Source organism: Hyperolius riggenbachi, chromosome 3 (genome assembly GCF_040937935.1).
Source record: "Hyperolius riggenbachi isolate aHypRig1 chromosome 3, aHypRig1.pri, whole genome shotgun sequence".
Taxonomy (NCBI): Eukaryota; Metazoa; Chordata; class Amphibia; order Anura; family Hyperoliidae; genus Hyperolius; species Hyperolius riggenbachi.
Window position 1 is genome coordinate 951,270 of NC_090648.1, and position 22,479 is coordinate 973,748.

At 48.0% G+C, this 22,479-nt stretch overlaps 1 protein-coding gene across 2 annotated transcripts in view; it reads left to right on the plus strand.

Annotated features, from left to right (window-relative positions):
- Nucleotides 1-1,205: 1,205 nt before the first annotated feature.
- Nucleotides 1,206-22,479, plus strand: part of LOC137562448 (sodium/potassium-transporting ATPase subunit beta-2-like) — a 318,007-nt gene continuing 296,733 nt past the window's right edge. For both annotated transcript variants that reach the window (XM_068273796.1, XM_068273797.1), the window contains exon 1: nt 1,206-1,366. In XM_068273796.1, coding sequence (XP_068129897.1) covers nt 1,255-1,366 — 112 coding nt within the window. In that variant the 5' untranslated portion in view covers nt 1,206-1,254. The remainder of the gene's footprint in view (nt 1,367-22,479) is intronic.

The following is a 22,479-nucleotide window of genomic DNA, read 5'->3' on the forward strand; positions in this document are numbered from 1 at the left end:
ATCACACCTAAACTTATCACACCTAAACTTATCACGCCTAAACTGGCTTTTCACCAGCATGGTGCAATGGTTATCATGCCTAAAGTCTTTTAGGCATGCTAACTGGGTTAGCACCGCTTTGTGAATCGAGCCCCAGGCGTGATAACCATTGCACCACTCTGGTGAAAAGCCAGTTTAGGTGTGATAAGTTTAGGCATGATAAGTTTAGGTGTGATAAGTTTAGGCATGCTAAGTTTAGATAAGTTTAGATCGCTTGCAAAGTCCCGCACGCAAAGCAGCGCCATTAAACTTTATACGAAGTGCACCAGTCTTTGCTAGCGCAAAACTTTTGATCAGCTGTGCACTGCGGTGCTAACGCAGTTGGCGCTTAAACTTATCATGCCTAAACTTATCACACCTAAACTTATCATGCCTAAACTTATCACACCTAAACTTATCATGCCTAAACTGAGTTTAGGCATGATAAAGGGCTTTTCACCAGGGTGCTAACTGTTAGCACCGCTTTGTGAATCAGGCCCCTAAAGTATTTTAGGCGTGCTAACTGGGTTAGCACCGCTTTGTGAATCAGGCCCTAACTGTCACACTGGCACTGCTCAGCAGCACAGCAGTTCTGTAGTAATCTAACACAGTAGTACTACTACTCTAACAACTACTAGCACTGACTGCAGTACTACAGTACTAACTACACAATAACACAGTAATCCTATTCCCTAATCCCTAACCTAACCTGTACTGTAGCTAGCTAACAGGCATGAGCTTCCGAATTCCGCGGAATTGGGTATTCCGCATTGTACCGCAGAACACGGAAATTACAAAACGATAGTCGAAATATGCGGAATACCGTGAATTCGGAATCTGAATTTTTTGACAGTGCAGGGTGATGTGTACCCCTCATACAGGACACAGTTACCCCCAGCTTGTCTGATAGAGGGGGCTGTGCAGAGTGATTTGTACCCCTCATACAGGACACAGATACCCCTGGCTTGTCTGATAAAGAGAGCTGTGCAGAGTACCCCTCATACAGGACAATAATACCCTGGTGATTGGGGGGATGGAGAGGCATTCTGCAGGGCAGGACTGGAGAGGTGACCTCTTTTATCTCCATGTGTATCCTGACTTTAATCTCAGCTGTAATTCCAGGCAGGGGAGGGGTGAGGGATGGATAATGAGAAGGGGAGTTACAGAATATGTGGACAGCTGTCATTTAGTCCAACAAGCAGTGTTAAGTCTTTATTCTCCAGGAGCTCAGCAGCCATGGCCGACGCCAACCAGAAAAAGTCCTGTTCTCAGGTGTTGGGTGACTGGAAACGGTTTATATGGAACTCCAGAACTAATGAGTTTATGGGCCGCACTGGCAGCAGCTGGGGTAAGTCCTACATACAGGGGCAATATTCAAGGCAGCTGGCATATACAGATAGGGTAACATACGGGGCAGCTGGGGTAAGGTATGTATAGATGGGGTAACATACAAGGCAGCTGGGGTAAGGTATGTATAAATGGGGTAACATACAGGGCAGCTGGGGTAAGATATGTATAGATGGGGTAACATACAGGGCAGCTGGAGTAAGATATGTATAGATGGGGTAACATACAGGGCAGCTGGGGTGAGGTATGTATAGATGGGGTAACATACAGGGCAGCTGGTGTAAGGTATGTATAGATGGGGTAACATACAGGGCAGCTGGGGTAAGGTATGTATAGATGGGGTAACATGCAGGACAGCTGGGGTAAGGTATGTATAGATGAGGTAACATACAGGGCAGCTGGTGTAAGGTATGTATAGATGGGGTAACATACAGGGCAGCTGGTGTAAGGTATGTATAGATGGGGTAACATACAGGGCAGCTGGGGTAAGGTATGTATAGATGGGGTAACATACAGGGCAGCTGGGGTAATGTATGTATAGATGGGGTAACATACAGGGCAGCTGGGGAAAGGTATGTATAGATGGGGTAACATACAGGGCAGTTGGGGTAAGGTATGTATAGATGGGGTAACATACAGGGCAGCTGGGGTAAGGTATGTATAGATGGGGTAACATACAGGGCAGCTGGGGTGAGGTATGTATAGATGAGGTAACATACAGGGCAGCTGGGGAAAGGTATGTATAGATGGGGTAACATACAGGGCAGCTGGGGTAAGGTATGTATAGATGGGGTAACATACAGGGCAGCTGGGGTAAGGTATGTATAGATGGGGTAACATACAGGGCAGCTGGTGTAAGGTATGTATAGATGGGGTAACATACAGGGCAGCTGGGGTAAGGTATGTATAGATGGGGTAACATACAGGGCAGCTGGGGTAATGTATGTATAGATGGGGTAACATACAGGGCAGCTGGGGAAAGGTATGTATAGATGGGGTAACATACAGGGCAGTTGGGGTAAGGTATGTATAGATGGGGTAACATACAGGGCAGCTGGGGTAAGGTATGTATAAATGGGGTAACATACAGGGCAGCTGGTGTAAGGTATGTATAGATGGGGTAACATACGGGGCAGCTGGGGTAAGGTATGTATAGATGAGGTAACATACAGGGCAGCTGGGGAAAGGTATGTATAGATGGTGTAACATACAGGGCAGCTGGGGTAAAGTATGTATAGATGGGGTAACATACAGGGCAGCTGGGGTAAGGTATATATAGATGAGGTAACATACAGGGCAGCTGGGGTAAGGTATGTATAGATGGGGTAACATACAGGGCAGCTGGGGTAAGGTATGTATAGATGGGGTAACATACAGGGCAACTGGGGTAAGGTGTATATATAGATGGGGTAACATACAGGGCAGCTGGGGTAAGGTATGTATAGATGGTGTAACATACAGGGCAGCTGGTGTAAGGTATGTATAGATGGGGTAACATACAGGGCAGCTGGGGTAAGGTATGTATAGATGGGATAACATACAGGGCAGCTGGGGTAAGGTATGTATAGATGGGGTAACATACAGGGCAGTTGGGGTAAGGTATGTATAGATGGGGTAACATACAGGGCAGCTGGGGTAAGGTATGTATAGATGGGGTAACGTACAGGGCAGCTGGGGTAAGGTATGTATAGATGGGGTAACATACAGGGCAGCTGGGGTAAGGTATGTATAGATAGGGTAACATACAAGGCAGCTGGGGTAAGGTATGTATAGATGGGGTAACATACAAGGCAGCTGGGGTAAGGTATGTATAGATGAGGTAACATACAGGGCAGCTGGGGTAAGGAATGTATAGATGGGGTAACGTACAGGGCAGCTGGGGTAAGGTATGTATAGATTGGGTAACATACAGGGCAGCTGGGGTAAGGTATGTATAGATGGGGTAACATACAGGGCAGCTGGGGTAAGGTACGTATAGATGGGGTAACATACAGGGCAGCTGGGGAAAGGTATGTATAGATGGGGTAACATACAGGGCAGCTGGGGTAAGGTATGTATAGTGGGGGTAACATACAGGGCAGCTGGGGTAAGGTATGTATAGATGGGGTAACATACAGGGCAGCTGGGGTAAGGTATGTATAAATGGGGTAACATACAGGGCAGCTGGGGTAAGGTATGTATAGATGGGGTAACATACAGGGCAGCTGGTGGAAGGTATGTATAGATGGGGTAACATACAGGGCAGCTGGGGTAAGGTATGTATAGATGGGGTAACATACAAGGCAGCTGGGGTAAGGTATGTATAGATGGGGTAACATACAGGGCAGCTGGGGTAAGGTATGTATAGATGGGGTAACATACAGGGCAGCTGGGGTAAGGTATGTATAGATGGGGTAACATACAGGGCAGCTGGGATAAGGTATGTATAGATGAGGTAACATACAGGGCAGGTGGGGTAAGGTATGTATAGATGGGGTAACATACAGGGCAGCTGGGGTAAGATATGTATAGATGGGGTAACATACAGGGCAGCTGGGGTAATGTACGTATAGATGGGGTAACATACAAGGCAGCTGGGGTAAGGTATGTATAGATGGGGTAACATACAGGGCAGCTGGGGTAAGGTATGTATAGATGGGGTAACATACAGGGCAGCTGGTGTAAGGTATGTATAGATGGGGTAACATACAGGGCAGCTGGGGTAAGTTATGTATAGATGAGGTAACATACAGGGCAGCTGGGGTAAGGTATGTATAGATGGGGTAACATACAGGGCAGCTGGGGTAAGGTATGTATAGATGGGGTAACATACAGGGCAGCTGGGGTAAGGTATGTATAGATGGGGTAACATACAGGGCAGCTGGGGTAAGGTATGAATAAATGGGGTAACATACAGGACAGCTGGGGTAAGGTATATATAGATGGAGTAACATACAGGGCAGCTGGGGTAAGGTATGTATAGATGGGGTAACATACTGGGCAGCTGGGGTAAGGTATGTATAGATGGGGTAACATACAGGGCAGCTGGGGTAAGGTATGTATAGATGGGGTAACATACAGGGCAGCTGGTGTAAGGTATGTATAGATGGGGAAACATACAGAACAGCTGGGATAAGGTATGTATAGATGGGGTAACATACAGGGCAGCTGGGGTAAGGTATGTATAGATGGGGTAACATACAGGGCAGCTGGGGTAAGGTATGTATAGATTGGATAACATACAGGGCAGCTGGGATAAGGTATGTATAGATGGGGTAACATACAGGGCAGCTGGGGTGAGGAATGTATAGATGGGGTAACATACAGGGCAGCTGGGGTAAGGTATGTATGATGGGGTAACAAACAGGGCCGCTGGGGTAAGGTATGTATAGATGGGGTAACATACAAGGCCGCTGGGGTAAGGTACGTATAGATGGGGTAACATACAGGGCCGCTGGGGTAAGGTATGTATAGATGGGGTAACATACAGGGCAGCTGGGGTAATGTATGTATAGATGGGGTAACATACAGGGCAGCTGGGTTAAGGTATGTATAGATGAGGTAACATACAGGGCAGCTGGGGTAAGGTATGTATAGATGGGGTAACATACAGGGCAGCTGGGGTAAGGTATGTATGATGGGGTAACATACAGGGCAGCTGGGGTAAGGTATGTATAGATGGGGTAACATACAAGGCCGCTGGGGTAAGGTACGTATAGATGGGGTAACATACAGGGCAGCTGGGGTAAGGTTTGTATAGATGGGGTAACATACAGGGCAGCTGGGGTAAAGAATGTATAGATGGGGTAACATACAGGGCAGCTGGGGTAAGGTATGTATAGATAGGGTAACATACAGGGCAGCTGGGGTAAGGTATGTATAGATGGGGTAACATACAGGGCAGCTGGTGTAAGGTATGTATAGATGGGGTAACATACAGGGCAGCTGGGGTGAGGAATGTATAGATGGGGTAACAAACAGGGCAGCTGGGGTAAGGTATGTATAGATGGGGTAACATACAGGGCAGCTGGGGTAAGGTATGTATGATGGGGTAACACACAGGGCCGCTGGGGTAAGGTACGTATAGATGGGGTAACATACAGGGCCGCTGGGGTAAGGTATGTATAGATGGGGTAACATACAGGGCAGCTGGGGTGAGGAATGTATAGATGGGGTAACATACTGGGCCGCTGGGGTAAGGTATGTATAGATGGGGTAACATACAGGGCAGCTGGGGTAAGGTATGTATAGATGGGGTAACATACAGGGCAGCTGGGGTAAGGTATGTATAGATGGGGTAACATACAGGGCAGCTGGGGTAAGGTATGTATAGATGGGGTAACATACAGGGCAGCTGGGGTAAGGTATGTATAGATGGGGTAACATACAGGGCAGCTAGGGTAAGGTATGTATAGATGGGGTAACATACAGGGCAGCTGGGGTAAGGTATGTATAGATGGGGTAACATACAGGGCAGCTGGTGTAAGGTATGTATAGATGGGGTAACATACAGGGCAGCTGGGGTAAGTTATGTATAGATGGGGTAACATACAGGGCAGCTGGGGTAAGGTATGTATAGATGGGGTAACGTACAGGGCAGCTGGGGTAAGGTATGTATAGATGGGGTAACATACAGGGCAGCTGGGGTAAGGTATGTATAGATGGGGTAACATACAGGGCAGCTGGTGTAAGGTATGTATAGATGGGGTAACATACAGGGCAGCTGGTGTAAGGTATGTATAGATGGGGTAACATACAGGGCAGCTGGGGTGAGGAATGTATAGATGGGGTAACATACAGGGCAGCTGGGGTAAGGTATGTATAGATGGGGTAACATACATTGCAGCTGGGGTAAGGTATGTATAGATGGGGTAACATACAGGGCAGCTGGTGTAAGGTATGTATAGATGGGGTAACATACAGGGCCGCTGGGGTAAGGTATGTATAGATGGGGTAACATACAGGACAGCTGGGGTAATGTATGTATAGATGGGGTAACAAACAGGACAGCTGGGGTAAGGTATATATAGATTGGGTAACATACAGGGCAGCTGGGGTAAGGTATGTATAGATGGGGTAACATACAGGGCAGCTGGGGTAAGGTATGTATAGATGGGGTAACATACAGGGCAGCTGGTGTAAGGTATGTATAGATGGGGTAACATACAGGGCAGCTGGGGTAAGGTATGTATAGATGGGGTAACATACAGGCCAGCTGGGGTAAGGTATGTATAGATGGGGTAACATACAGGGCAGCTAGGGTAAGGTATGTATAGATGGGGTAACATACAGGGCAGCTAGGGTAAGGTATGTATAGATGGGGTAACGTACAGGGCAGCTGGGGTAAGGTATGTATAGATGGGGTAACATACAGGGCAGCTGGGGTAAGGTATGTATAGATGGGGTAACATACAGGGCAGCTGGGGTAAGGTTTGTATAGATGGGGTAACATACAGGGCAGCTGGGGTAAGGTATGTATAGATGGGGTAACGTACAGGGCAGCTGGGGTAAGGTATGTATAGATGGGGTAACATACAGGGCAGCTGGGATAAGGTATGTATAGACGGGGTAACATACAGGACAGCTGGGGTAAGGTATGTATAGATGGGGTAACATACAGGGCAGCTGGTGTAAGGTATGTATAGATGGGGTAACATACAGGGCAGCTGGGGTAAGGTATGTATAGATGGGGTAACATACAGGGCAGCTGGGGTAAGGTATGTATAGATGGGAAAACATACAGGGCAGCTGGGGTAAGGTATGTATAGATGGGGTAACATACAGGGCAGCTGGGGTAATGTATGTATAGATGGGGTAACATACAGGGCAGCTGGGGTAAGGTATGTATAGATGGGAAAACATACAGGGCAGCTGGGGTAAGGTATGTATAGATGGGGTAACATACAGGGCAGCTGGGGTAAGGTATGTATAGATGGGAAAACATACAGGGCAGCTGGGGTAAGGTATGTATAGATGGGGTAACATACAGGGCAGCTGGTGTAAGGTATGTATAGATGGGGTAACATACAGGGCAGCTGGTGTAAGGTATGTATAGATGGGGTAACATACAGGGCAGCTGGGGTAAGGTATGTATAGATGGGAAAACATACAGGGCAGCTGGGGTAAGGTATGTATAGATGGGGTAACATACAGGGCCGCTGGGGTAAGGTATGTATAGATGGAGTAACATACAAGGCAGCTGGTGTAAGGTATGTATAGATGGGGTAACATACAGGGCAGCTGGGGTAAGGTATGTATAGATGGGGTAACATACAGGGCAGCTGGTGTAAGGTATGTATAAATGGGGTAACATACAGGGCCGCTGGGGTAAGGTATGTATAGATGGAGTAACATACAAGGCCGCTGGGGTAAGGTATGTATAGATGGGGTAACATACAGGGCAACTGTTATGGTTGGCTATATGTGGATTCCTTCAGATGTGGCGTCATAATGTGGTTGGCTATAACTTTTTGTTTTTGCTTTTGTTCATGATACTTTGTAAGTTTAGTAAAGAAAGAATTAGGAACAGGGATAGGTTCCTGAAGAGAATCAGAAGTCAGAAAAAATCAGAAATCAGAAAATATTATTTCGCCCTTAAAGAAAATCTGTATTGTTAAAATCGCTCAAAAGTAAACATACCAGTGCGTTAGGGGACATCTCCTATTACCCTCTGTCACAATTTCGCCGCTCCTCACCGCATTAAAAGTGGTTAAAAATAGTTTTAAAAAGTTTGTTTATAAACAAACAAAATGGCCACCAAAACAGGAAGTAGGTTGATGTACAGCATGTCCACACATAGAAAATACATCCATACACAAGCAGGCTGTATACACCCTTCCTTTTGAATCTCAAGAGATCATTGTGTGTTTCTTTCCCCCTGCAGTTATGCACTGAAGTTTCAGGCTGCTCTTTTCTTCCTGCAAACAGCTTTGCCCTTGTTTGTAATTCCTCAGTATGTGAAAGCTAGTGTTGGGCGAATATCTGGATGTTCGGGTTCGGTGTGGTTCGGCCTAACATGCCCCTGATGTTCGGCATGTTCGAGCCGAACCCCGAACCCAACCCGAACATGTCCCTTTGGGGCCCCTATAGGGTCCCAGCATAAAAGGAGAGCATGCCCTGAGCGCGGGGGGGGGGTCGGAAATGCCCCCACCCCTCCTCGCTAAGCTCTCCCTTCTGCCGGTACCCTATAATTAAATTTAAGTGCCCAAAAGTACCTGAGGAGGAGGAGGGCAGGAAGAGGGAAGCCGGAGTTCTTGGGCACTAGTACCATCTGGTGCTTCCGCCCTCTCTTGACGCACTTCCTGTTTACATTTGAAGTCACGTCAAGAGGGCGCAGAAGTACCGCGATGACGCGAACGAGGGTACGTGTCATCATGTAGATGACGCGTACCCTCGTTCGCGTCATCGCGGTACTTCTGCGCCTTCTTGACGTGACTTCAAATGTAAACAGGAAGTGCGTCAAGAGAGGGCGGAAGCACCAGATGGTACTAGTGCCCAAGAACTCCGGCTTCCCTCTTCCTGCCCTCCTCCTCCTCAGGTACTTTTGGGCACTTAAATTTAATTTTAATTATAGGGTACCGGCAGAAGGGAGAGCTTAGCGAGGAGGGGTGGGGGCATTTCCGACCCCCCCCCCCTCCGCGCTCGGGGCATGCTCTCCTTTTATGCTGGGACCCTATAGGGGCCCCAAAGGGACATGTTCGGGTTGGGTTCGGGGTTCGGCTCGACCATCCTGAACATCAGGGGCATGTTAGGCCGAACCACACCGAACCCGAACATCCAGATGTTCGCCCAACACTAGTGAAAGCCCAGCCAGCTCAGAGGACGATTTATCCAGCTTGTAAAAGATAAGAGAGAAGAGAGAAGCTGCCCTAATCTAAATAATACACAGGCAGTGTGCATAGAGGGGCCTGGAAGGGGGAGTTCATAGCAGAACCACAACACTGAAGAACTTGGAAGCCTTCCAGACACAGGCCGACAAGTCTGACAGGGGAAAGATACATTGATTTATTACAGAGACTGTGATAGTAGAAAGTGCTGCAGTAAGCCAGAACACATTAGAATAGCTTTTGGAACTTGTAGGATGATAAAAAACAGGATGCAATTTTGGTTACGGAGTCTCTTTAACACTGTGTCGGGCATACCGCTCTGTGGCCCCAGGAGTCCCCTTATATAAATAAATGCCCCAAATTTGTGTAAATCCTCTAGCTAGCACTAGGCTAGCTAGTAAGATTGTCGGGCACCACTGGATCCCCTGGATCGGTATCGGTTGAAAAGGGCGCCTTAGCCGCCTGTATGGAAAGGGCGCCGCCATAGACATCAATGTTATTTCTGGAAATATGGGCTACAAGGTGTAGAAAAGGGCGCCCGAGTTTTGATATAGGCTACAAGCGGGCTCCCCTTTGTAGCCCATATTTTTTCGGCTACAAGGTTTTCGGCTACAGTAGGGTGCACCTTTGTAGCCCATATTATTGCCTTTTTTTTGTTGCCGAAGTTTGTATATGGGCTACAAGCGCTGGAAGCCGAATTATTTCATTCCCCCACTATCCATGGCGGCCTGGAGGGGGAATAGTAATTTACACATCCCGGAGTTTTTTTATAGCCAAAGTTTTTATATGGGCTACACCAGGCGCCTTTTTTGTAGCCGAAGTTGGTATATATAGGCTCCACCAGGCGCCCTTTTTTACAGGCGCCCTCAGGGCCGGTGCTACCATAGAGGCAAGGAGGCAGCTGCCCCAGGGCCCCAGAGCTTGTAGGGGCCCCCAGTGGTTACAAGAGGAAAACATTTTGTTCAAATCGGCCTTATAGTTTTTGAGAAAATCGATTTTAAAGTTTCAAAGGAAAAAAATACACATTTAAAAACCTGCCGACTTTAATGGTTAATAGCAAATCCACCTTAAATGCTAGAAACCCTAAATTTGCGGGATATGTTAAAGGGAATGTCCAAGCAAAATAAAAAAATGAGTTTCACTTACCTGGGGCTTCTACCAGCCCCCTGCAGCCATCCTGTGCCCTCGTAGTCACTAACTGCTGCTCCAGTCCCACGCAGCCAGCTAGTTCTGCTTCTACCAGCCCCCTGCAGCCATCCTGTGCCCTCGCAGTCACTCACTGCTGCTCCAGTCCCCTGCCGCCAGCTAGTTCTGCTTCTACCAGCCCCATGCAGCCATCCTGTGCCCTCGTAGTCACTCACTGCTGCTCCGGTCCCCCTCCAGCTAGTTCTGCTTCTACCAGCCCCATGCAGCCATCCTGTACCCTCGCAGTCACTCACTGCTGCTCCAGTCCCCTGCCGCCAGCTAGTTCTGCTTCTACCAGCCCCATGCAGCCATCCTGTGCCCTCGTAGTCACTCACTGCTGCTCCAGTCCCCCGCCGCCAGCTAGTTCTGCTTCTACCAGCCCCCTGCAGCCATCCTGTGCCCTCGTAGTCACTCACTGCTGCTCCAGTCCCCCGCCGCCAGCTAGTTCTGCTTCTACCAGCCCCCTGCAGCCATCCTGTGCCCTCGTAGTCACTCACTGCTGCTCCAGTCCCCCGCCGCCAGCTAGTTCTGCTTCTACCAGCCCCATGCAGCCATCCTGTGCCCTCGTAGTCACTCACTGCTGCTCCAGTCCCCTGCCACCAGCTAGTTCTGCTTCTACCAGCCCCATGCAGCCATCCCATGCCCTCGTAGTCACTCACTGCTGCTCCAGTCCCCCGCCGCCAGCTAGTTCTGCTTCTACCAGCCTAATGCAGCCATCCTGTGCCCTCGTAGTCACTCACTGCTGCTCCAGTCCCCCGCCGCCAGCTAGTTCTGCTTCTACCAGCCCCATGCAGCCATCCTGTGCCCTCGTAGTCACTCACTGCTGCTCCAGTCCCCTGCCACCAGCTAGTTCTGCTTCTACCAGCCCCATGCAGCCATCCCATGCCCTCGTAGTCACTCACTGCTGCTCCAGTCCCCCGCCGCCAGCTAGTTCTGCTTCTACCAGCCCCATGCAGCCATCCTGTGCCCTCGTAGTCACTCACTGCTGCTCCAGTCCCCTGCCACCAGCTAGTTCTGCTTCTACCAGCCCCATGCAGCCATCCCATGCCCTCGTAGTCACTCACTGCTGCTCCAGTCCCCCCGCCAGCTAGTTCTGCTTCTACCAGCCTAATGCAGCCATCCTGTGCCCTCGTAGTCACTCACTGCTGCTCCAGTCACCCGCTGGCAGCTTCCCGACCTCGGAGGTCAGCGGGACGCATTGCGTACATTTTTACGCATTGAACCAGTAATGCGTAAAAATGTATGTGATAATGTTCCTGCACTAGCGGGAATGCGTAAAAATGTACGCAATGCGTCCCGCCGACCTCCGAGGTCGGTAAGCTGCCAGCGGGGGACTGGAGCATCAGTGAGTGACTGCGAGGGCACAGGATGGCTGCAGGGGGCTGGTAGAAGCAGAACTAGCTGGCGGCGGGGGACTGGAGCAGCAGTGAGTGACTACGAGGGCACAGGATGGCTGCATGGCGCTGGTAGAAGCAGAACTAGCTGGCGGGGGGACTGGAGCAGCTGTGAGTGACTGCGAGGGCACAGGATGGCTGCAGGGGGCTGGTAGAAGCAGAACTAGCTGGCGGGGGGACTGGAGCAGCAGTGAGTGACTACGAGGACACAGGATGGCTGCATGGCGCTGGTAGAAGCAGAACTAGCTGGTGGCGGGGGACTGGAGCAGCAGTGAGTGACTAAGAAGGCACAGGATGGCTGCATGGGGCTGGTAGAAGCAGAACTAGCTGGTGGCGGGGGACTGGAGCAGCAGTGAGGGACTACGAGGACACAGGATGGCTGCATGGGGCTGGTAGAAGCAGAACTAGCTGGCGGCGGGGGACTGGAGCAGCAGTGAGGGACTACGAGGACACAGGATGGCTGCATGGGGCTGGTAGAAGCAGAACTAGCTGGTGGTGGGGGACTGGAGCAGCAGTGAGTGACTAAGAAGGCACAGGATGGCTGCATGGGGCTGGTAGAAGCCCCAGGTAAGTGAAACTCATTTTTTTATTTTGCTTGGACATTCCCTTTAAGGAGATCATTAAGAATAAGAGGAAAAAACAATTTTTCAAAAAGACCTTATAGCTTTTGAAAAAATCGATTTTAAAGTTTTGAAGGAAAAAAGTATACTTTTAAATGCGGTAAATGTCACTTTTAGTAGCAAACCTAACGGTAGTGTAATTTTACATGCATCAAAAGAAAGAGCAATAAATTTCCTGACGGGGTTTCCAGGGGGTCCATACGCAGCCGCAGCGCTTTGGCCAGCAATCGCTATACAGCCACAATATGGCTGTATGAAGATCCCTGGCATTTTTTCCTATTTTCCCATTTTTTTTTTTTTTATGTTTAGAGTGTGGGAATTAAAAAAAAAAATTATGTGGGGGCCCCCCTCCTGAAACTTTTTAACCCCTTGTCCCCCATGCAGGCTGGGATAGCCAGAATGTGGAGCTCCGACCGATTGGGACTTCACACCCTGACTATACCAGCTGCAAAAAAGGTCCTCTAATGCCAATTTTTGTTCCGGGGTATCTGTTGGGGGGGGCCCCCAGGGGCCCCATTGTTGCTTAAACCAGCCCTGGGCGCCCTTTTCATATAAACCCCCTGGATCCCTTGCGACCCCCCCTTTTATAGATTGCTCCCCCCCTGGATCCAGCGATCGCGCAGCCTCCTGGCACAGCTCCGGTCTTCACTATGGGGAGGATCGGGTCTGCGCATGACGTCATGTGCGATCCTTCCCATAGAGAGACCGGAGCTGTCCGGGGAGGCTGCGCGATCGCTGGATGCAGGGGAGGCTGCGCGATCGCTGGATCCAGGCTGGGTAACATATAATCGGTGGGAACAGCAGAGATCAGAGGGTGACAGAGACTTCTTCTAGCAAGCCTAGTGCTAGCTAGAGGATTTACACACATTTGAGACATTTATAAAAAAAAATCGGTCAAAAAGTACCAAAACTTACTGAGTGGCGTAACGCTCAGGGGGTTAATAACCGTTACTTATACATTGATACCAATAAGGGAACTACACTGTTCAGTCAGTGTTTACCCCACAAATCAACATCTGAGAAATTGCATGTTACTCCATACATATACAATCGAGCTTGTGCGAATCAATTCAAGATTCCAAGATTCAAGCACTTTATTGTCATTGTGTAACACAACGAAATGACTTTTCATGACAACCCCATGGTGCATATAGGGAACATAGTGATAGTAACAAGGAAGAGAAGAAATTATACAAGTATGCCAGGTATTACAGATGTTTAAACAATTTGTACACAGTGTTAATTATTTCAGAGAGGATTCAGAGTTCATCAAGTTTATGGCAGATGGGAAAAAGCTGTCTTTCAGTCTGTGTGTGTGTGCGGGTTGATCTAAAACATTTACCTGATGGAAGGAGCTCAAACAAGACGTTTCCAGGGTGAGTGTTGTCCTTGATAATGTTTTGGCCCTTCTCACGCTGCGAGTATTATACAAAAGTTCCAGTGATGGTAGTTCAGTGCCAATAATGGCTTCTGCTGTTTTAACTCGCTGCAGGCAGGGCCGGCCCGCTCATGAGGTGGGGTGAAACATTTGCCTCAGGCGGCAGATCTGGGGGGCGGCACCTGCCTGTCCATGCGCTGGCCCGCTGAGGGCCTCCCGCCGAGCTGGAGGGGTAGCGGGCAGAAAGGGGGTATTGGGCCTAGCGGCGGGGAGGGGGGTCAGACCCCCCTCCCTCTCCTGGGTCCCCCGATCTGCGCTCCCCTCCAGCGTTCAGTACAAGCCTGCATATGATGAAGAGGCAACGGGCGGGGGAATCGCTCACCTCTTCCGCGTTCCATCGTGCACTCCACTGACGTCACATCCTGCAAGGCCGTCCACTTACAATGCAGTGGGCGGCGTTGCAGGAAGTGACGTCAGTGGAGCACGCGATGGAACACGGCTGGGGGGGGGGGGGGGGCGATTTTTTTCTAATTTTGCCTCAGGCGGCAAAAAGTCTAGGGCCTGCACTGGCTACAGGGCTTCTCTAGTAGCCTTGGTGCAGCTGTTGTACCAGGCCGGCACGCAATTGGTCAGAACACTTTCTATAGTGCATCTGTAGAAATTAACCAGGAGCTTCTGTGGGAGGTTAGCGCTCCTTAGTTTTTTCAAAAAGTAGAGACATTGGCCTCAATTCACTAAGCTTATCTCCTGTCTTTATTAACTCTTCTAGAGTTATCACCATGGTGAAGAGGCATGTAGTATTCAGGAAACATTTTACCTCAGGCAAGCCTAAAGTTAACTCTTCTGTCTGTAAGTTAACTCTTTAATCCTTAAAATAACTCCAGAATTCTAGACAGGCTGTTCATTAACTGCATGTGAAAATAACTACAGAAGAGGTAACGTAAGGAATGAAGAGATAAGATAACTCTCTCACGTGTGGAGGTACGTTTTCTCTTGCCTTATTATCTCCAGCATGATCTTAGTGAATTGAGGCCAATGTTGTGCTTTGCCAGTTAGAGCTAAAGTGTTGTCAGCCCAGTAAAGGTTCTCTGCAAATATTAACTACCGTATATACTCGCAAGCAAGCCGAATTTTTGACCCCCCAAAAGTGGGCCAAAAGTTGGGGGGTCGGCTTGCTTGCGAGTCATGTTGGCTCCTCCTCCCCCCCCCCGGGGCCGCCGCTGCTATTAGCTTACCCGGCGGCTTCCCATATCCCTCCCTCCGTCTCCTGCACGGGCTTGTAAATAGTTCGCAGCAGCTCGCCCCACGGCGGCTGCTGTGTGATGACGGAGGAAGCTGTAGGCAGAGCGGCTTCCTGTACGGGCGATGTGTATCGCCGTTGCTATGGGAACCGCTCTGCCTACAGCTTCCTCCGTCATCACACAGCAGCCGCCGTGGGGCGAGCTGCTGCAAACTATTTACAAGCCCGTGCAGGAGACGGAGGGAGGGATTTGGGAAGCCGCCGGGTAAGCTAATAGCAGGGGAAGCCCCGGGGGGGGGGGGGGGGGGGGGCACTATCTACCTATACTGAGCACTATACTAGCTATACTGGGCACTATCTACTTATACTGGGGCACTATACTAGCTATACTGGGGCACTATACTAGCTATACTGGGGCACTATTCTAGCTATACTGGGGCACTATACTAGCTATACTGGGGCACTATCTACCTATACTGAGCACTATACTAGCTATACTGAGCACTATACTAGCTATACTGGGGCACTATCTACCTATACTGAGCACTATACTAGCTATACTGGGCACTATCTACTTATACTGGGGCACTATACTAGCTATACTGGGGCACTATTCTAGCTATACTGGGCACTATACTAACTATACTGGGGCACTATACTAGCTATACTGAGCACTATACTAGCTATACTGGGCACTATCTACTTATACTGGGGCACTATACTAGCTATACTGGGGCACTATTCTAGCTATACTGGGCACTATACTAACTATACTGGGGCACTATACTAGCTATACTGAGCACTATACTAGCTATACTGGGCACTATCTACTTATACTGGGGCACTATACTAGCTATACTGGGGCACTATTCTAGCTATACTGGGCACTATACTAACTATACTGAACACTATACTAGCTATACTGAGCACTATACTAGCTATACTGAGCACTATACTAGCTATACTGGGCACTATCTACTTATACTGGGGCACTATACTAGCTATACTGGGGCACTATTCTAGCTATACTGGGCACTATACTAACTATACTGAACACTATACTAGCTATACTGAGCACTATACTAGCTATACTGAGCACTATACTAGCTATACTGAGCACTATACTAGCTATACTGAGCACTATACTAGCTATACTGGGGCACTATACTAGCTATACTGAACACTATACTAGCTATACTGGGGCACTATTCTAGCTATACTGGGCACTATACTAGCTATACTGGGGCACTATACTGGCTATACTGGGGCACTATACTAGCTATACTGGGGCACTATTCTAGCTATACTGGGCACTATACTAGCTATACTGGGGCACTATTCTAGCTATACTGGGCACTATACTAGCTATACTGGGGCACTATACTAGCTATACTGGGGCACTATACTGGCTATACTGGGGCACTATACTGGCTATACTGCTATACTAGCTATACTGGGGCACTATTCTAGCTATACTGGGGCACTATACTAGCTATACTGGGGCACTATTCTAGCTATACTGGGCACTATACTAGCTATACTGAGCGCTATACTGGGGCACTATACTAGCTATACTGGGCACTATACTAACTATACTGAACACTATACTAGCTATACTGAGCACTATACTAGCTATACTGGGCACTATACTAGCTATACTGAACACTATACTAGCTATACTGAGCACTATACTAGCTATACTGAACACTATACTAGCTATACTGGGGCACTATACTAGCTATACTGGGGCACTATACTAGCTATACTGGGGCACTATTCTAGCTATACTGGGGCACTATACTGAGGCACTTTACTAGCTATACTGGGCACTTTACTAGCTATACTGGGGCACTTTACTAGCTATACTGGGCACTATACTAGCTATACTGAGCACTACCTACCTATACTGAGCACTATACTAGGACACTATACTAACTATACTGGGCACTATACTAGCTATACTGAGCACTATACTAGCTATACTGGGCACTTTACTAGATATACAGGGCACTATACTAGCTATACTGGGCACTATACTAGCTATACTGAACACTATACTAGCTATACTTTGCACTATACTAGCTATACTGAGCACTATGCTAGCTATACTGGGGCACTATACTAGCTATACTGGGGCACTATACTAGCTATACTGGGGCACTATTCTAGCTATACTGGGGCACTATACTGGGGCACTTTACTAGCTATACTGTGGCACTTTACTAGCTATACTGGGGCACTTTACTAGCTATACTGGGCACTATACTAGCTATCCTGGGCACTATACTAGCTATACTGAGCACTACCTACCTATACTGAGCACTATACTAGCTATCCTGGGCACTATACTAACTATACTGGGCACTATACTAGCTATACTGAGCACTATACTAGCTATACTGGGCACTATACTAAGCACTATACTAGCTATACTGGGCACTATATTAGCTATACTGAGGCACTACCTACCCATACTGGGCACTATACTAACTATACTGGGACACACTGGAGGGAATCACACGGCCAGCATTTCCTACCCCCGGCTTACATGAGGGTCAATCATTTTTTCCTGTTTTTTCAGTTAAAAGTTGGGGGGTCGGCTTACATGGGGGTCGGCTTGCTTGCGAGTATATACGGTAATTACATCACTAATGCTATGATTAGATATTTTACTTGCAATTATAGCTTTACCCGTATATTTTTCATGAGGTTCACTACCCCAACAGATCCCGCCATTTTCTGGAAAAGCTGACAAGAGAACACATTATAGAAAACTGTTAAGGCTCGTGTTCTCATCATTCCTCCAGAATAGAGACACCGAAAGCCCAATATAGTGTAGTATGTCTTGGTATGTGGATATGACAAGTAAGTATTTATACTCACAAACATGGGTTACTGTCCAGGTAACCACTATATCAGCAGGTGAGGAGATTAGACCTGTCCCCACTCAGGATTAAGAAGTCGCTCTCTATAGATAGGAAACATGGAGCAACACCCCTCCACCAAGGGTGGACTCAGGAACTGTATAAGCAGACAGGTGCCAAAAGGATAAAATATTCTAAAACCTTTAACTCTAAAACGACTTACCTCCTCCAAGCAGACACACACGAGTGTTGTGTATATGACACAAAGGCGCTGAGCTTTGCACCAGACCTATCTGAGTTTTATGCTCCGTTTCTATTGCCTGATGAAGCGGGAGATGCCCGCAAAACGCGTTGCACTTGCACTTTCGGGAGTATATAAATACATTCTTGTTGTTTTGAATATACAAAACACTTGTGTGTGTCTGGCGCCTCTGTCTGCTTCTACAATTCATTCCTCAAGGCTGAACACTCTGCAAGCTATGAATCCATCTCATTCCTCATGTTAATAACATCTCTATCGGTACGTCTTTTCAGGGCAGGTGCGTTATCCAGCATGCTCCAACGTAGCTGCATCGTGTTGTGCCGACTCTCAAAAAAGTGTTGTGGTGCCGAGGTATGCATTTGAGGGTCGGCAATTTTAAAATTCACGATTTTACGCTTATGTTCACCTACCCTCGTTTACACCATGCCAGTGGTCTTGCCCACATACATGATACCACATGGGCATTTCAGTCCATCCATATCCGACATAGTCACTATTGCAAGTGTAATGAGCCTAGATGTTATTGGTCACACCACCACCTTCTGAGTTTAGGCTGTGACTTGCGGCTTAGTGTGGAGCAGCAGCAGAACCATATCCCAGGGTCAGGGTGTCCTTTGCCAATGGCTATGGTGGTGAGTGGCACTTCTCACTGGCCTGGTTGGTGTGGAAGGCCAGCTGGCAGGTTCGTTTTCCAGCCGGGGAGAAGGTAGATGAGTTGGAGTAAAATGACTATTTTATAGGCCCGCTATTCTTCCAATCTAAGTGAATTCCAATTTAGTTATGAAACATCCTGAAGCACCTGCTTCATACAATGTTTTCCTGGGGGCGGTGCTGGGTACCGGGAGTGTGATGGATTCGCCTGCACGAGATGCACCCATCGTATGAAATCACGCACACAAGGCTTGATTCAGAGTATCCCTTTAGTTTTCTGCCTGGCTTAAACTAGTGTTTTTGTAGGACCAAGCTCTTCTCCATTGGAAGCAATTGTTTTGCTTATTCCTCTCTGAAGAGAGTGCAATAAACTCTCCAGCAGATTCAGTCACATTTCTTGTTTCTACTTCATAGGGACACTAATAGCAAGTCAGGAAAGCAGATCCATCATAAAACCACTACGTCTTCTCTCCAGCCAACCTTACCCATTCTTTGATACTTTTCAAAGGATATCGACAAGGAGAAGGGGGGGGGGGCAGATAACACCAGATCCCCTTTGTAAACTCCTAGCTGACCAAAGCTACATTCCTCCAAGCATCCTGACAGGGAGAATGCCTTATAATTAAACTTGGAATATATACTATTAATTTCACTATATTAGCCTTTCTGTAAATGCCAGCCATATCAAAATTAGCAGATGGGTGCTGGGTCCAATCTCAAGGTCAGGGGCGTAGCAATAGGGGGTGCAGCGGTAGCGACCGCATTGGGGCCCTTGGGCCAGAGGGGCCCCGAAGGGCCCTCCCTCAACTACAGTATTAGCTCTCTATTGGTCCTGTGCTCATAATAATCACTTCTATAGATACTTTGAACAGTGGTAATCATTAACAAGCTATTTCCCATCCCCTTCTTGCACCTCTGACACTGTAGTTACCATTGGCAGGTTTTGGTGCGCCATATCAATTGTTATGTATAGAGTGCTTGAGGGGCCCCATTGTAAGACTTGCATCGGGGCCCACAGCTCCTTAGCTACGCCACTGCTCAAGGTGTTTAAGCCAAAAAAAAGTTTGTCTACCACCTTCTGTCACAGATGTATGGTTTTCTCTGAAATGAAATATGATAATTGATATATGTTTAGTCTCTGAGAAAAGAGAGAATGCAAAGAACACGTAGGTCGCATTCTTGGTGTGATCGGACGCAATTAAATAATAACTTCAGATATTTCATATCTCTTTCTCCCTCTAATGAGAGGGGATGAAACCAGCTCATGTGGCAGGGACTGCCCCTCTCTGATTACCATCTCCTCCAGTGGAGAGAGGGTTATATTGCTGGAAACACTGACTGTCCCTCTGTGATTACTCTGTTTATATTGCTGGACACAAAGGCTGCCCATCTCTGATTACCATCTCCACCCTCCAGCGGAGAGAGGGTTATATTGCTGGACACACAGGCTGCCCATCTCTGATTATCATCTACACCCTCCAGCGGAGAGAGGGTTCTATTGCTGGACACACAGGCTGCCCATCTCTGATTACCATCTCCAGCCTCCAGTGGAGAGAGGGTTACATTGCTGGACACACAGGCTGCACCTCTCTGATTACCATCTCCAGCCTCCAGTGCAGAGAGGGTTATATTGCTGGACACACAGGCTGCCCATCTCTGATTACCATCTCCACCCTCCAGCGGAGAGAGGGTTACATTGCTGAACACACAGGCTGCCCATCTCTGATTACCATCTCTGCCCTCCAGTGCAGAGAGGGTTATATTGCTGGACACACAGGCTGCCCATCTCTGATTACCATCTCCACCCTCCAGCGGAGAGAGGGTTACATTGCTGAACACACAGGCTGCCCTTCTCTGATTACCATCTCCACCCTCCAGCGGAGAGAGGGTTATATTGCTGGACACACAGGCTGCCCATCTCTGATTACCATCTCCACCCTCCAGTGGAGAGAGGGTTCTATTGCTGGACACACAGGCTGTTGGGAGTCCCTTCATGCCTATCCCTTTTACCATCAAGGATTTGGGCTTTCATCTTTGGACTAATTACACACAGAACTTTTTAACTTCTGTTTGGACTTACAATTCCACTAGGACACAGTAATTTCTACAGACTGCTCAGACTATAACTAGTTATTATTCTCACTTTTATTCCAATTATTTTACTATATCATATCAATCTGTTCATGTTCTGTATTCATTTCATGCATTCATTTATTATAATATAAACAATTAAAAATTGTTTGTCTAAGTGCTTGTTCTTAATATCTCTGCAAAGAGTCCAGATTTTCAAAAGAGAACGTTACCATAACCATTTTTAGTGATATTGTTATAGTTTGCCATCTCTACAAAGGTTGTCGAAATAACCCTTTCCTTATAGGACTAGCTACAGTTAGTTTTTCCTTTTCGCACGCTAATGCGAATTGGTGGCAGCAACCCGATCTCTATATGACTGTATCGATTGTACGTACAATTGAAATTGTATTGTGTGCGGACTCACCAACCAATCCAAAACATGACTTTGCCTGCAGTGCTAAATGCCTTCAGCATCCCCTCAGGGTCAGAGGCTGAATGGTAAACTGCGGCAAAGGGAACAGGAATTTGAGGGTGATGTCACGGGGGTGCAGTTTGAAAGGGGTGATACCACTTTGTAGTTCCACCCCGCTCATCAGAAGTGGGGAGGGAGGCTGACAACATTGCTACCTACCTCTCCACGTGCCCCCCTCCTGCTCGCTCCATGATGGTGTGTCTGCTCCAGCAGCCAGATCATTGTTTTATAAATAGGATCTGTTCACACTTGTCAGTCTTTAGTAATCAGATCACACATTTGTGCAGTCTGCCTGGAGAGCAGATATGTTTCCCACATAGGCTTTGGTGGAAATGCATCTGCTACAGACCACAATAAACCATCAGAGAGGACACACTACTCTGTCCCTTCCCACTGGCTGTTCAGCCTCATACATCACATTCCTTCCCCCATACTTCCATGGACCCCAGGTGAAACCCTTCATAGAGTAAGTGTTGGGTACAGATGCATGGTAAATTTACCTAATTAATCCTTCTTAATCTAGGTGGGAGTTCATCATTTATTTTTCCTGTTCTTGATCATGTCAGGTCACACGGAATCTATCCATCCAACCCACAAAACCAATTCCAAATCCTGTAACCCAGACAAGATGTACAGGTCCATCACAGCCAAATGCCCATCTTAACTCCCACCCTTTGCCCTGGCTTCCCATGCTTCTGATAGACACCTGGGATCCGGTTCCTGGGAGCTTTACCAGATCCATCTATTGCAGACATGGCAATGGTCAGCTCACCACTCGACAGACTAATCGAATTAACCCCCGTAGCTGTAACCCCGAGCTGGATCCATGGAAGGTGTGTGATGTGCAGGGCTCTTGCAGTTCTATCTAGCTGTATGATTTTTAGGATGTAAAAGCTTGTGAAAAAATTGCACCGCTTTTAGACAGGAAAATTGTGAAATAATCATACCGCTAGGGAGGTTAATGCTCCTGGCATCCTCTCCCTCCACCGCACCTCCCTCAAGTCTGGAGAAACATCTGAGGTAACAACCATGACAGTCCTACCAATAGCAGCCTCAGAAAACCGGCAGCTAGTTGTGTGTGATGACCTGTGGGCAGGGCCGGATTTCTGCACAGGCCACAAAGGCCACGGCCTAGGGCGGAAAAAAATCAGAAGGATAAAAGGGCGGCAG